The sequence below is a fragment of the Hydra vulgaris genome, chromosome 12 (assembly GCF_038396675.1).
Source record: "Hydra vulgaris chromosome 12, alternate assembly HydraT2T_AEP".
In the NCBI taxonomy this organism is placed as follows: domain Eukaryota; kingdom Metazoa; phylum Cnidaria; class Hydrozoa; order Anthoathecata; family Hydridae; genus Hydra; species Hydra vulgaris.
This window is the reverse complement of record NC_088931.1, coordinates 8,104,499-8,118,577: the sequence shown is the minus strand read 5'-3', so window position 1 is coordinate 8,118,577 and position 14,079 is coordinate 8,104,499. Positions and strand designations below refer to the sequence as shown.

Here is a 14,079-nt window from a genome sequence, read left to right as displayed (position 1 = left end):
ATATAAAAAATATTTTTTAAATTTCAATCAGAAAAGAAAACATTTGTGTCATCAGCAAAAATAATATAATTAAGTATTTTCGAAGACAAATAAATATCATTAATATATATTAGAAACAGCAGAGGTCCGCACAGGTATTGATCCTTGGGGAATTCCGCAATTTAAAAAAATAAAAACAAAAAAAAACAAAAAAATAAAAATAAAAACCAACATTCATTATATATATATATATATATATATATATATATATATATATATATATATATATATATATATATATATATATATATATATATATATATATATATATATATATATATATATATATATATATATATATATATATATATATATATATATATATATATATATATATATACGACATTTGTTCCTTCTTAGTAATATTTGAGGATTCATCTGCAAGTAGGTGAGAAGTTGTTCTTGCTCTTTCAAAATGTCATGAGATAAAACATAATGGTTTTCAATCATCAATATTTCTAATCCCTTATCACTTATATTCTTATGCAAATTAAACTGGTAAATATTGGATTCTTCCTCATCAACTCTTATAGCAATACCCTGTCGAAGCAATGTTTTCAATATTCCGAAATGAGTTAGCAAACCTTTTCTTCGAACTGCTTGCTTCTCCATGTACATTTAGTCTATTTGAGCATTAATTATTGTAAACTTTATATTTTCTTTCTAAATCTTTAGAGCACTTTAGAGTCATCGTGATCTTTAAGTGCTGCTGCAGATTTGCTCCATGTCCTAAACCCTTTACGGACTTCATGCTTGAACACTCCACCAGAATATGAATCATATTTTGCACAGGTTTCACAAAAGACAGCTTTCAGTGATAAATCATAAAATAACCAACTAAACTCATTAAACCAAGCCTTAATACAAGTTCCTCCATTTCTTTTACTACTATTTTTATCAATTTCACTGAAATCCTCCGCTTTTCTAACAAGATTTTTTGTGAGAATTTCACCATCTTTTGCATAGGACTCCTGTTTTTCTGTATTATCTACTTTTTGACTGCCTATGTCAACTTTTTCCTGATTCTGTAGTTTACCGTGAGGGTTCTCTGGCTCCGCCGGTTCAGTTGTTGTTTTTTTCAACAAGGTAGTAATTTTGATCAGTTAAGGTGATGCTATTGCTTTTAGTTTTTTGCCTAGGGATGAAGAGGATGACATACCTAGAGTTGCCAGACGTCTAACTTGTAAAAGTTGGTCATCTGGCGTTCCTAGGCATACCTAGTAAGTTTTTATAGTTCACTTTGTCTATTATATAATTAATGATTCAGCCACGATTTAATTACTTGAGCTTCATTTGTACGTAAGATAAATGAATTTATATATATATATATATATATATATATATATATATATATATATATATATATATATATATATATATATATATATATATATATATATATATATACATATATATATATATATATATATATATATATATATATATATATATATACACACACATATATATATATATATACACACACATATATATATATATATATATATATATATATATATATATATATATATATATATATATATATATATATATATATATTCAAAAACACTTTCTTGTAGATTATTGGTTTCCTCAAAAAGTGAGATTAAACATGTAAGAAAAATTAAATTGGACAAAGTTTATAATATTCTTAGAAATAAATTAAATTTGCAACAGTAGAAAAATACTACTGATGTTATAAATTGGTTCTCCATAATCGAAATAAAAATGGCGGTACATTCATTCAATTTGGCATTAATGATTTTTATCCCTCAATAATTGCAAATATTTTAGATAAAACAATTGAATTTGCAAAAAGCTACACAGTTATTCCTGATGAAACAATCCGTATAATAAAACTGTAGAAAAGCCTTACTTTATTTTAATAAGGAAACTTGGAAAAAGAAAAACATACATAACTGCTTTGATGTAGCAATGGGCAGTTATGACGGAGCAGAAATGTGTGAATTTGTTGGACTATATATTTTATATATATTAAGCTAAATAATCAATATAAAAGATTTAGGCCTTTATCGCGACGATGGTTTAATAGTAATGCATAAAAAATCTGGTCCACAGCTCGATAAAATTAGAAAAGATATTATAAAAAATTTTTAAAATATTGGCTTTCAAATCGAAATAAACATAAATTTAAAAATTGTGAACTTTTATGACGTCACATTTAAACTCTCTGAAAATTCATATAAGCCTTTCAAAAAACCAAACGATGAATTATTGTATATTAATACTAACTCAAATCATCCATCCCAAATTCTAAAACAAATCCCAATTTCAATTAATAACAGGCTCACCCAAAATTCCTCTAATGAAAATGTATTCAATTCCTCTAAACGAATATTTACAGGTACCCTTAAAAAAAGTGGCTTTGAAAATTTTGAACTAAAATTTGACCCTGAAAAGAAGAATACAAAAAAGCGAAATAGAACTAGAAATGTAATTTGGCTCAACCCTCCTATAGCAAAAATGTTTCTACTAACATAGGAAAAGTATTTTTAAAGTTGGTCGATAAGCGTTTCCCGCAATCTAATAAATTACATAATATTTTTAATCGAAATACAATTAAAGTTAGCTTCAGTTGCACAAAAAATATGGAAAGAGTTATAAAAAGTCAAAATAGTTTGATTATAAAAGTTAGATTAACAATCGAATCTTTAAAATCAATAAACTCAATACAAAATCAACCAACCATACATAAATTTTATATAAAATTGAAACTATTCTTTTTTTTCAAAAATGATCTTAATTTATATATATATTTCTAAAAGAAACACCTTTAAAAAAAAGTTTATATGACATTATCTAAAAAAAAGTTAAAAAACTGTCACCGAATTTTAGCATAAAACTTCGTAAAACGCGATTTCGGCATACCTAGTTATGATGCAAGCAACATCGAGTGTGCCATTGGTGACATATTAAAACAAGCCAAAAAATGTTTTTGCTAGATTGTATTTATATATTAATATCATCAAAAATATTGTTTTTATTTTTTGTAATGATTTGTTTCAATACTGGGATTTAATTATTTATGCAATAACCTTATTATTATTCCCCAACGTGTTGAATCCCTAAACACGTGTATATTAAATTTAGGTCTTGTGGGAAAAAAAAGACTTCATTTCTTATATCAAGACGTCAGAAACATTTTGGAGGTCTTTATATTTGCATGTCCGAGCGGAACATTTTGGACGTCCTTGGACGTATGGACGTATAGAGGTCCGTGTGCCCATTGGAAAATGGTTTACAATAATGACATCACAAAATCCTGCATTGGCAGGGCTTGTTAAACTTTTTTAATTCACGACCCGATTTATGATTGGAAGTCTTTTCGCGACTTAAGATAAATATGAAATTAAGATATTAAACATTTTGTGATTATTTAAAGATTAGGTAACAATATACATACTTATGATAAAATACTCAATTATGCAAATTCATACACATTTAAATATTTTACATTAAAATCTTGCGACCTCAATATTTCGTCAGGCAACCTCATTTGGGATTGCGACCCATAGATTAACAAGCTTTAGCCAATAGGTTTTAGCATGATAAATCACAAAGTTTATAATAAAAATGTAAATTATTACAATGAAACTAAGAGGTATTATGTGGATTACATGTATTAAACCAAAGTGGAAAAACACATTGGAAACTTTTACCATCTGATTTTATATTATTGAGATTATCTTTTAGAAAAAAAAAATTGATTTTTCTATTCTATTAATTCAATTTCTACAAAAATTAAAATTGCGATTTACTGGACTGCTTAAAAATTTTTATTTTCAACTGGTTCCTACAAAACAAGTAATTCCTACAGATTTTTAATTCTAAAAGACTTAAAACTTATTTGCGTTTTCCAACTCTTGAAAAGTCTATCAAAGTGCAGCTTTATGACAATGACCGCCAATTCTTATTGTGTTTTCTTGACATACTTAATAGTAAAGTGCACAAGTCACAACAAAAAGAACGCATTGTTATACTTATAGGATAACTTTATAATTTGTTTTACAAATGAATATTTTAATCATTTAAGCCATAACTTTTTTCCCGAAAAAATAAAAGGTTTTATAGAAAACCAATTATCGAACAAAATAAAACTGATTATTGAAACTATTGAACAAAATAAAACTGATGAACAAATTAAAAGTTTATCTTAAGTTAAACTTTTTGTGTTGTTTTGTGTTTTTGTGTTTTTGTTTTGTGTTTTGAGTGCATTCTTGTAGAACTGCACTGAGCAGTTAAAGCCTTAGAGAAGCACAATGAGTGTAGCAAATTGAGATACAAGTACAAAAGGATGTTAAGATACAAGTACAAAAGGAGGTTAAGGCCATCGCTCTTGACATTTCAAAAGCGTTTGATAAAGTTTGGCATGCTGGTCTTCTCCATAAGCTTTCTTCTTATGGTGTATCCGGCAACATCTTTAAGATCATTGAATCCTTCCTTTCCAATCGTAGCATAAAAGTTGTCCTCGATGGACAACACTCTTCCTCTTATTCTGTAACTTCAGGGGTTCCTCAAGGTTCTATCCTTGGCCCTATACTCTTTTTAATTTACATTAACGATCTTCCAGATATTCTCACATCTAAGGTGGCATTGTTTGCTGATGATACTACCATTTATTCTTGTCGTGATAAGAAACCAACACCCTCTGATTGCCTGGAGGGGGCATTTGAGCTTGAAAAGGATCTCACTTCTGCTACAGCATGGGGCTCACAGTGGCTGGTGAACTTTAATTCAGATAAAACTCAATTTTTTCAGCCAATCGTTATCGCAATAATTTAGATCTTCCTATATTTATGAACGGTGATGTACTCGATGAGTCACCTACTCTTCATCTTCTAGGATTAACTCTTACTTCCAATCTTTCTTGGAAACCATATATCAAATCGGTTGCAAAATTAGCATCTGCTAAGGTTGCATCTCTTTATCGAGCTCGCCACTTTCTTACTCTGGATTCTATTCTCTACCTCTATAAATCTCTAATCCGGCCTTGTATGGAATACTGTTGCCATATCTGGGGCGGATCTTCTAATGATGCCCTTTCTCTTTTAGACAAGGTGCAAAAACGCATTGTAAACATAGTTGGACCTGCTCTTGCAGCCAACCTTCAACCATTATCACATCGTCGTAATGTTGCTTCTCTTTCTCTTTTCTACAAATACTATAATGGGCACTGCTCGAAAGAGCTAACGTCTCTTGTGCCATCTACTAAAATTCATTCTCGTGTTACTCGTCATTCAATTAAGTGTCATCCTTTTTCTGTGACTGTTCCTAAGTGCTCCAAAAACGCTTATTCGTCTAGTTTTTTTCCTCGAACATCAGCTCTTTGGAACTCGCTTCCTTCATCTTGCTTTCCTGATTCATATAATTTGCAATCTTATAAGTCGTCCGTCAATCGTTATCTTGCTCTACAATCTTCATCTTTTCTCTTACAGTAACTTCCAACTTTAATTAGTGGCTGCTTGCAGCCTTGTTGGAAGCGAAGATTTTTAAAAAAAAAAAAAAAAAAAAAGGATGTTAAGTGGAGAACAAAGAGTCGCTAAAGAGTAAGATATGTATATATATATATATATATATATATATATATATATATATATATATATATATATATATATATATATATATATATACAGCCACGAAAAATAAAATAGCACCACCACCAAAAATTGGTTGAAATAAGAATTTTTAACTATTTTTGATAGTTTGAAAATCTTTTAAATACATATTTAAAAGTAAAATGGCTTATAACTTTTATAAAAAACAAAATATACAAGTTTTAATATATAGTATTCATTTATTAAACAAAAATAAAAAAAAAATCAAATTAAACGCAAAAAAAAATAATAGCACCACAGCTTTAATGTGTACTTTAAAATAAGGAAATATTATGAGATCAATTGTTTTAAATATTTTACAATAAATCTTTGTTATTTCTTAACATATTAGTATTTTGTAGCGTGACCTTTATTGGTAATGACGGCTACACAACGTCTTGGCATCGAGTTAACCAAGTCCTGACATCGCTTTAGCGGAATTTCGCTCCATGTCTCCTTAACTACGTTTCAAAGTGACTCCTTCGTGGTGAGTTTGGCCGCAGCAACCACCTCCATTATGTCAGCCCACAAATTCTCGATTGGGTCAAGATCTGGCGACTGTGCTGGCCACTCCATAACGTTCACTTTATGCTCCACAAACTAATTCTTTGCCTTCTTGCTAGTATGCTTTGGGTCATTGTCCTGGCAGTCTTCTGACATACGCCCGAGAGCCTTTTCCACCATAAAGCACAGTCTTACTTTCGTCTGTCCATAAAACATTCCTCCATTTTTCGAGAGGCCATTTTGAGTGTTTTTTAGCAAGCGCAATACGCTTTACAACATGTCTGACACTTAGAAGTGGAACTTTTCTGGGGCTACAGGCTTTTAATCCATTAATTTGCAGACAACTCCAAACTATTTGCATTGTTGCATCAATGTTAAAGTCCTTTTTCAACTCGGTAACTGTTTTAATAGGTTTCTTTTTAGCCTGTCGGGCTAAGCGATTGGCCAGCAATGTTGAAATAGAACGTTTTCGACCACGTTTTTCAGGCTTTTCTTGAAATTTATGGCATTTCTTATCATTTTATTGGAACACTCAACTAAACGACCAACTTCTCTATAAAATTTCCATGCAGATATCAACTTTCGGATCAATTCTCGCTTTTCTGCACTACAATGCTTTCCGCATCCCATTTTTATATGTAAATGTCTCCCACTAATACACACTAACATAAAACGAATAAAACAGCAAAAAAAAAACCAACACTTGCTATTTTCACAACTATATTTACCGTTATCAAAGTATTTTACAACAAAAGAGTGTGTGATGCTATTTTATTTTTCGGTCAGAATTGGCATTTTTGATTTAAATCGAACAACACCAAATAGTTTTTTTTTCCAAAATTATTTGTTTTAGAAAATAAACATGTTAGCTAATATTTTAAACAGCAAAGCTATAAAGAAATTTTATTTTGCACGGTGTTTTCTTAACAAAAAGGAAAATACGCTTTGCGGTGCTATTTTATTTTTCGCAACACTATATATATATATATATATATATATATATATATGTATATATATATATATATATATATATATATATATATATATATATATAATATATATATATATACATTCATATATATATGTATATATATATATATATATATATATATATATATATATATATATATATATATATATATATATATATATATATATATATATATATATGAGCTCCTGAGATGCATAGTGGTATAAGTGACTCATATCTAGTTTTGAGAAGTCTGACTAATATCACTTTGGCTGTGAACAAAAACAGCTGTTTAGTGAGGAGCATAACAAAAAACAGTTCCAGCAGCATTATCGATATCATTAGACTCATACCACTCTGCCATGTAATAGAATAAACAAAATGCTATCCATGGGTGGCAATAACTTAAAATATTGAAAAAAGTGACTTATACCATTATGCATCTCATGGGACATATATATATATATATATATATATATATATATATATATATATACATATATATATATATATATATATATACATATATATATATATATATATATATATATATATATATATATATATATATATATATATATATATATATATATATATATATATATATATATATATATATATATATATGTATATATATATATGTACCGAGTTTAAATTAAATATTTTAGTGTATAGCGTATATGCGATGCATTAGAGTGTAAATTGCGGAGAAGAATTATTCGTTTTATAAGTAGATACCAAGTAGACATACGATTCTATCTTTATATTGTAAATGTAATAGTTAGAAAAGTAAACATACAACAAACAGATTTAAATTGATGAAAATTAGGATACAAAGCTTTGTATTGTCATCAATTTGAATCGAAGTTTGAAAACACGTTTATAACATTCAGGCTAAAAATTTAAAAGACAACTTCAAAAAGTTTAATCTATATAACTATAGTCGTATCACATCAAAAAGAACTTTTTTAAGTTGAGCGTAAAACGCCTCATGTATACAATTCATACAATCATTTATATAAAAACTTATTCTCTTGATATTTTAATTTTGTCTTAATATTATATACAAATATGTCTATATACATATGCAATTATTTACAAGTAACGCAAATCAATCGTTAGCTTTAAAATAATCATTAAATATAGTTACACTTTACACTTCCCCTTGATTATAACGACCATCTCGTCTCAAGGACTAAAACGCTCAGGAGCCCTCTTTTCCCGCGTGCTTCTTCGTAACACCGGTGTCTTGAAATTTATTTACAAACTGCACATTATTTTCGCAGTTTGTAAATAAATGGAACGTTAAACTTCGATTCAGGTGCGCTTATTATTATCGACCTGATAATAATTGAAATATCGACTTCAACATGTGGTATATCCATGGAGGAAGAAACAACATCTTCTAATAAAAAATTTGAAGAGGACTCAAGTTCAAAAATTCAAGTTAATGATGCAAAAGGGGAAAACCTGGGTTATGTTGTAGTCCAGGAACAAGCAGAGAAATTTACAGAATTAAATTCTAAATCAGATCATTTAACCCAGTTTCATGACCGAGATGAAAAGGATGACACGAATATTATTAACTTGGATACTACTGAAGTAAGCAGTGAAACAACAAATTGGACTTCGCGCATAGGGAATTTGGGTGTTTTAATAGATAATCTTAAAGATTGTAATGACATTTATAGAAAATATTGTAAAGAAGAATTAGTAAATGAAAAATTCGCTGCAATTGAAATTGTGATTGCAACAAGTTCTGTGGTGGAAATGTCAAAAAATGTTTTGAAAATGGGAAACGCTTTTATAAAAAAACTCGATACCAAAGCTCAAAATATTATAATTGACAAATCAGATTCATCAGCATTGATAAGCCATGACCCAGGCTTACGTCCACATACAATTACGGATAATCAAAAGTTGTATTTAATTCAGTTAGGGCCACACCAACCAAAACTTGCTAGTTTCCCAAGTGACGGTAAAAATAGATTTAATCCCCAGTGGTACAAAGAGTTGGAACATTTAGAATACAGCACCCAGAAGGATGCCACATTTTATTTTGTCTGCCGCCTTTTCCCCAAGGGTGTTAGAAAGAAGGGAAAAACTAAAGATGCTTGGATAAATGTTGAGGTGAGATCTTGGTCCAAGATGAAAAGCTATGGGAAAGACAAACTTGGAAAGCTTCAGGCGCACTTTACCTCTCAAGTACATAAAGTTGCATTAGGTGAATATTGTCACTTTCTTATGAAAAAAGGGCATATAGATCACCTTATTAATAAATCCAATAGACTTGCTCTAATAGAAGAGCAAAAAATAGAGGTGTAGAATAAAAAAACTGTCGAAATTCTTATCGATACATGCGAGACTTTGGGAAGCCAAGGGCTAGCGTTTAGAGAATCGGACAGTGCTAATCAAGGTAACTTTGGTATCAAGGTAACTAATCATATCTCTCGCCACAATCCCACACTAAAAGCCTGGATTGAAGATAAAGCTCTTCGTCCATGTAGAGTTACAAACTCGAGCCCGTCGTCTCAAAATGAAATGATTAGTTTAATTGCAAAGGAATTAAAGAGTAAGATCATTGGTGAAATTAACAGCTCCAATTTTTTTTCCGTGATGGCCGACACTACTCCCAATATGTCACATAAGGACATAATGAGTATAGTTGTGAGAACAGCCAGTGAAAACGGTGAGATTCGGGAAAGGCTTTTGAAATCCGTCGAATGCACTGATAAGACTGGAAAAGGGATGGCTGAGCTAATTTTATCTTCTTTACATAAAGAAGGCATTGACACATCAAAGATGGCTTTTCAGTCGTATGACTACGCGAGTTCAATGTCTGGACAATTTAAAGGAGTACAAAAGTATATAACAGAAGAAGTTGGCCATAATGTACCTTACATACCATGTCAAGACCACAGAACAAACACTGCTCTTGAACATGCCTGCAATGTTAATGCTTTAATACGAGAATTGTTTAATGTCCTCGAAAATGTTTTCTTCACATCAAGCACAAAAAGATTTAGTCATATAAAAGAAAAACTTGAAGACGTTGACATTGCAGTACAGCTTGTAAACCTGTCTAGAACAAGATGGACCGCACGAGCAAAATCTGTTAAGGCTTTAAATCAGTGTTTGGAGAAGGTTATTGATCTTCTTCAGAGCATCTCAAATAATAAGATTTTTGATACTAACACGAGAACTAAGGCAATGGGACTTCTGAAAAAAGTAACAACTTTTGATTTCATTATTACTCTTTTCCTCATGAAGAATATCATTGAGAAGATAAAAATATTAACAGAAATCTTAGAAAGTCCAAACTTCAATGTCATTGACAGTATTAATGTAATTGAAAGTACTGCCAAGAACATACATAATATCAGTAACGATACAGATGCTATGAATAATTTGATTGAAAGTGCAGTAATATTTTCTAGGAAATTACACATTGATGCAGAAAACGATTACAAACGATACCACAGATTAATAGCAATGGAGATGAAAGCTTTTTACCGGAAAGAATTCAAAGAGGCCATTGACTCTCTAGCTATGGGTTTAACTGAAAACTCGGCAGCATTAAAGGAAATATTTGCCCCTATCACCAAAATTTTCAGTTTTCCGTTAAATAAGGATAATATGAGTATTGAAAACTTAACAAAAGCAAGCAAACTTTTTCCTCCTGGATACAAGGATCACATTCCAGACGTTCATGTGCTAAAAGGCCAGATGGAAATTTTGATAGATATCTGTTTAAAAGAAGGTGATGAAGATTTTAAGTCATCAAGAACACCAGCCAAGACGCTGCAAGACATTTTGTACCATGTTGTAAAGTTAAAGGATATACTAAAACAAGCCCATAAACTATGCATTTTTGTAATCACAGCTGCTTATGGTGTAGCATCAAATGAGCGTTCTTTCAGTCAACTCAAGATTGTAAAATCACATCTGAGAACAACAATGAGTGACGAGAGATTGGATAGTCTCATGCTACTGAAGTGCGAAAAAGAACTTTGTAAAGAAGTTTACCCCGAACATTTTGTTAAACGATGGGTTCAGTTGAAGAAACGTCATATTAAAATCAAACAGCAAACAAAAAATGATAGACTGTTGAAAAATATTGTGTGTATAAGTTTTGTAATAAAATAATATTTTCCATATTTCTTTGTACTATCTCATTTCCGTTAAATTTTAAACTGCTATATATGCTACCAGAATGGTTTGTAAAGTTTATTAGATTTGTAAATTGTAATATTTTTTGGGACTAATACAATTTCACTATGAATGGGTAAAACTTTTAGACGTTTTTTGAATTGAATATTTTGTATATATGTAAAGGAAGCTATGTTTTGTTAATAGAAGTTAATAAATACTGATAGTTAGCAATTCATGAGAGTGAGTGCAGTGTAGTATAACAATCAGTAGATTTTGTAAATAGGACAGAAATTGATTTCTTTAATTCTTGAATTATAAAAAACAGTTGTGTTAAGCAGTTGGGAAAAACAAGGTCTCTTCCCCTCCCCCCCCCCCCTGGAATTTTCTCACGCAACGCCCCTGATTCTACACAGTTTAATTAGTGAAAGATATAAGTAAAAATATTTTCCAGATGGTAAGTATTTTTATACTCCTTTTTCCCAATAAGAAACTTTTTTTATTGAAATTGGTTCAAATGCGTTGCTTATATAGAGCGTTCACTTTATTTAAATGAACAAAATATTTGTGGTTGTTAAAATGTTTTGGTTTGCAAAAAATTAGAGGTTTTTTAAAATGAAAACGACAAATTTAATCTAAATTTGGTTAAAATTCAATTTTTTTATTTAATTAAAATTTATTTTAAAACACATTTTGCTTTATTTAATGTTTTACTTTATAAAATATCTGAAAATTAAAATAGACACTGTAACGGTTTATATAAATTTATAAAATTTATAAGTATTTTTTATATTTTTAATAATAAACTACATTACTTCATTACAATAAACTTTTTGTCAAATAATAAAAAAAAGAAACAGGTTTTAAATCAAATAAAAAATAGAACAAAAGTGATTACACTTTTTAAATAAAAATATATTGTTTTAAATAAATAAGGAATGTTTTAAAATCCCAAAACAGTAACCATGAGCGAGACTAGGCTTTTTCAAACCGAGACGAGACCGAGACGAGAAGTTAGTACTTCTCGTGAGACCGAGAACAAGACGAGACGAGAAATTTAACAATTTTTGAAAACAAGTTTATTAAAATCCAAGTAAAAAAAAAAAAAATGGAAATATCCCAGACAACACACGACTCCGGGCCAGAACTCTGGCGAATCGTCGCACGCCGTTACGACTATATTAGTAACGGGCCGTTACTGGCGCGAGTCTGGCAAGCGACTCAAGCAACTTTTTTATGAAAGGTAAATCATCGCAAAGAGTCGCAGCGGCGTGCGACGAAATGCCAGAACTCTGGCGAGTAGTCGCAAGCCACTGCGACGGCATTTGATTATGGGCCAGCACTGGCCCGATTGTGGTAGCTAAAGAGTTTTGGCCGAATGTCGTTTTGCCAAAATTGCCAATATTGCCAATATTTAAAGTTATCCATGATGATACCATAAAAGCGAAACCAAAGTTTTACAAGAAATATTTTGTTAAGCAATAATATATTTTAATTTTTTTTTAAAAGCATTAACAAATGCGGATGTAATGCAACTTCAATTAGAATTCAATCGGAACTTTTACAGTAGTATTTATTACTCAGTAGTACTTACTTATTCAGCAGTACTTACTCAGTACTTACTTGTTCAGCAGTACTTACTCAGTACTTACTTATTCAGCAGTACTTACTCAGTACTTACTTATTCAGCAGTACTTACTCAGTACTTACAGTAGTATTTACTACTACAGTAGTCTACTGTAAAAAGATTGGATGTATCAGTTAAAATTCTAATTTGTATAATTATTAGAAGAGCGAAACGTTTACATTGTTAATGGAATATTGATGAGTGAACTAGAGTATGTAGAGTATATAACTCTGCATACTATACTATACTAATAGTATAGTATACTATACTACATACTATACATATATAATATACTCATATATATTATTTAATTAAAGTATAATTGTTTTATACTATAAATTATATTACTCAATTATAGAATAATAATGTGCTGACATTTGTAAAATATAGGATGTCATTAAATTAACTAGCTAGCACACATCATTATACTATAATTAAGTAATATAATTTATAGAATAAAACAATTATACTATAATTACATACTATTATTATAATTAACTACTATAATTTAAAGTAGTTTTGTATAAAAGTTAGCTATGTTTTGACATTAGTTTCTATAATACTCATGCAAGATGATGATTTAATAGTTAATCCCTAATAATGACGTTGGAAAGTCTAACCACTTAGTTTTAAGTATTATTATTTGTTTTGCTTTTCTGTTAGTTTAATTTATTATATATTAATACTTACTACAATATATAAAAATACAAAATAAAATATTCTGATACAATATATAATTTTATATATATATAAAAAGATAATACAATATATAAAATACAATATATAAATTTATAATAAAATCATTATTTTCATCATTGTTATTATTAATATAGACTATACTATAGTTATTGTTAACAACTATTATATAGTTATTAACAATAGTTATAAAATTAACAATAAGTATAAAATAATTATTGCTCATTTTGTAAAATTAATTATAACTATATTTATGATAACAATAATGAAAATAATTATTATTTTTCTTTAATATATATATATATATATATATATATATATATATATATATATATATATATATATATATGTATGTATGTATGTATGTATTATATATATATTTTTATATATATATATATATATATATATATATATATATATATCTATCTATATATATAAATTAGTAAAAAACACTTATCTAACTTTGATCTTCAACTTTA

The 14,079-nt window shown here is 29.1% G+C and overlaps 1 protein-coding gene across 1 annotated transcript; it reads left to right on the top strand.

The window, feature by feature from the left end:
- The first annotated feature begins 9,783 nt into the window (after window positions 1-9,783).
- On the top strand, window positions 9,784-11,274 carry LOC136087925 (uncharacterized). The gene has a single exon (XM_065811554.1). It carries the CDS (start codon window positions 9,784-9,786, stop codon window positions 11,272-11,274), a length of 1,491 nt encoding a protein of 496 aa, XP_065667626.1.
- Window positions 11,275-14,079: the final 2,805 nt, after the last annotated feature.

Coding starts and splice junctions, on each gene's coding strand:
- LOC136087925 (XM_065811554.1), top strand. CDS start 9,784: ATGAGTATAGTTGTGAGAACAGCCAGTGAAAACGGTGAGATTCGGGAA.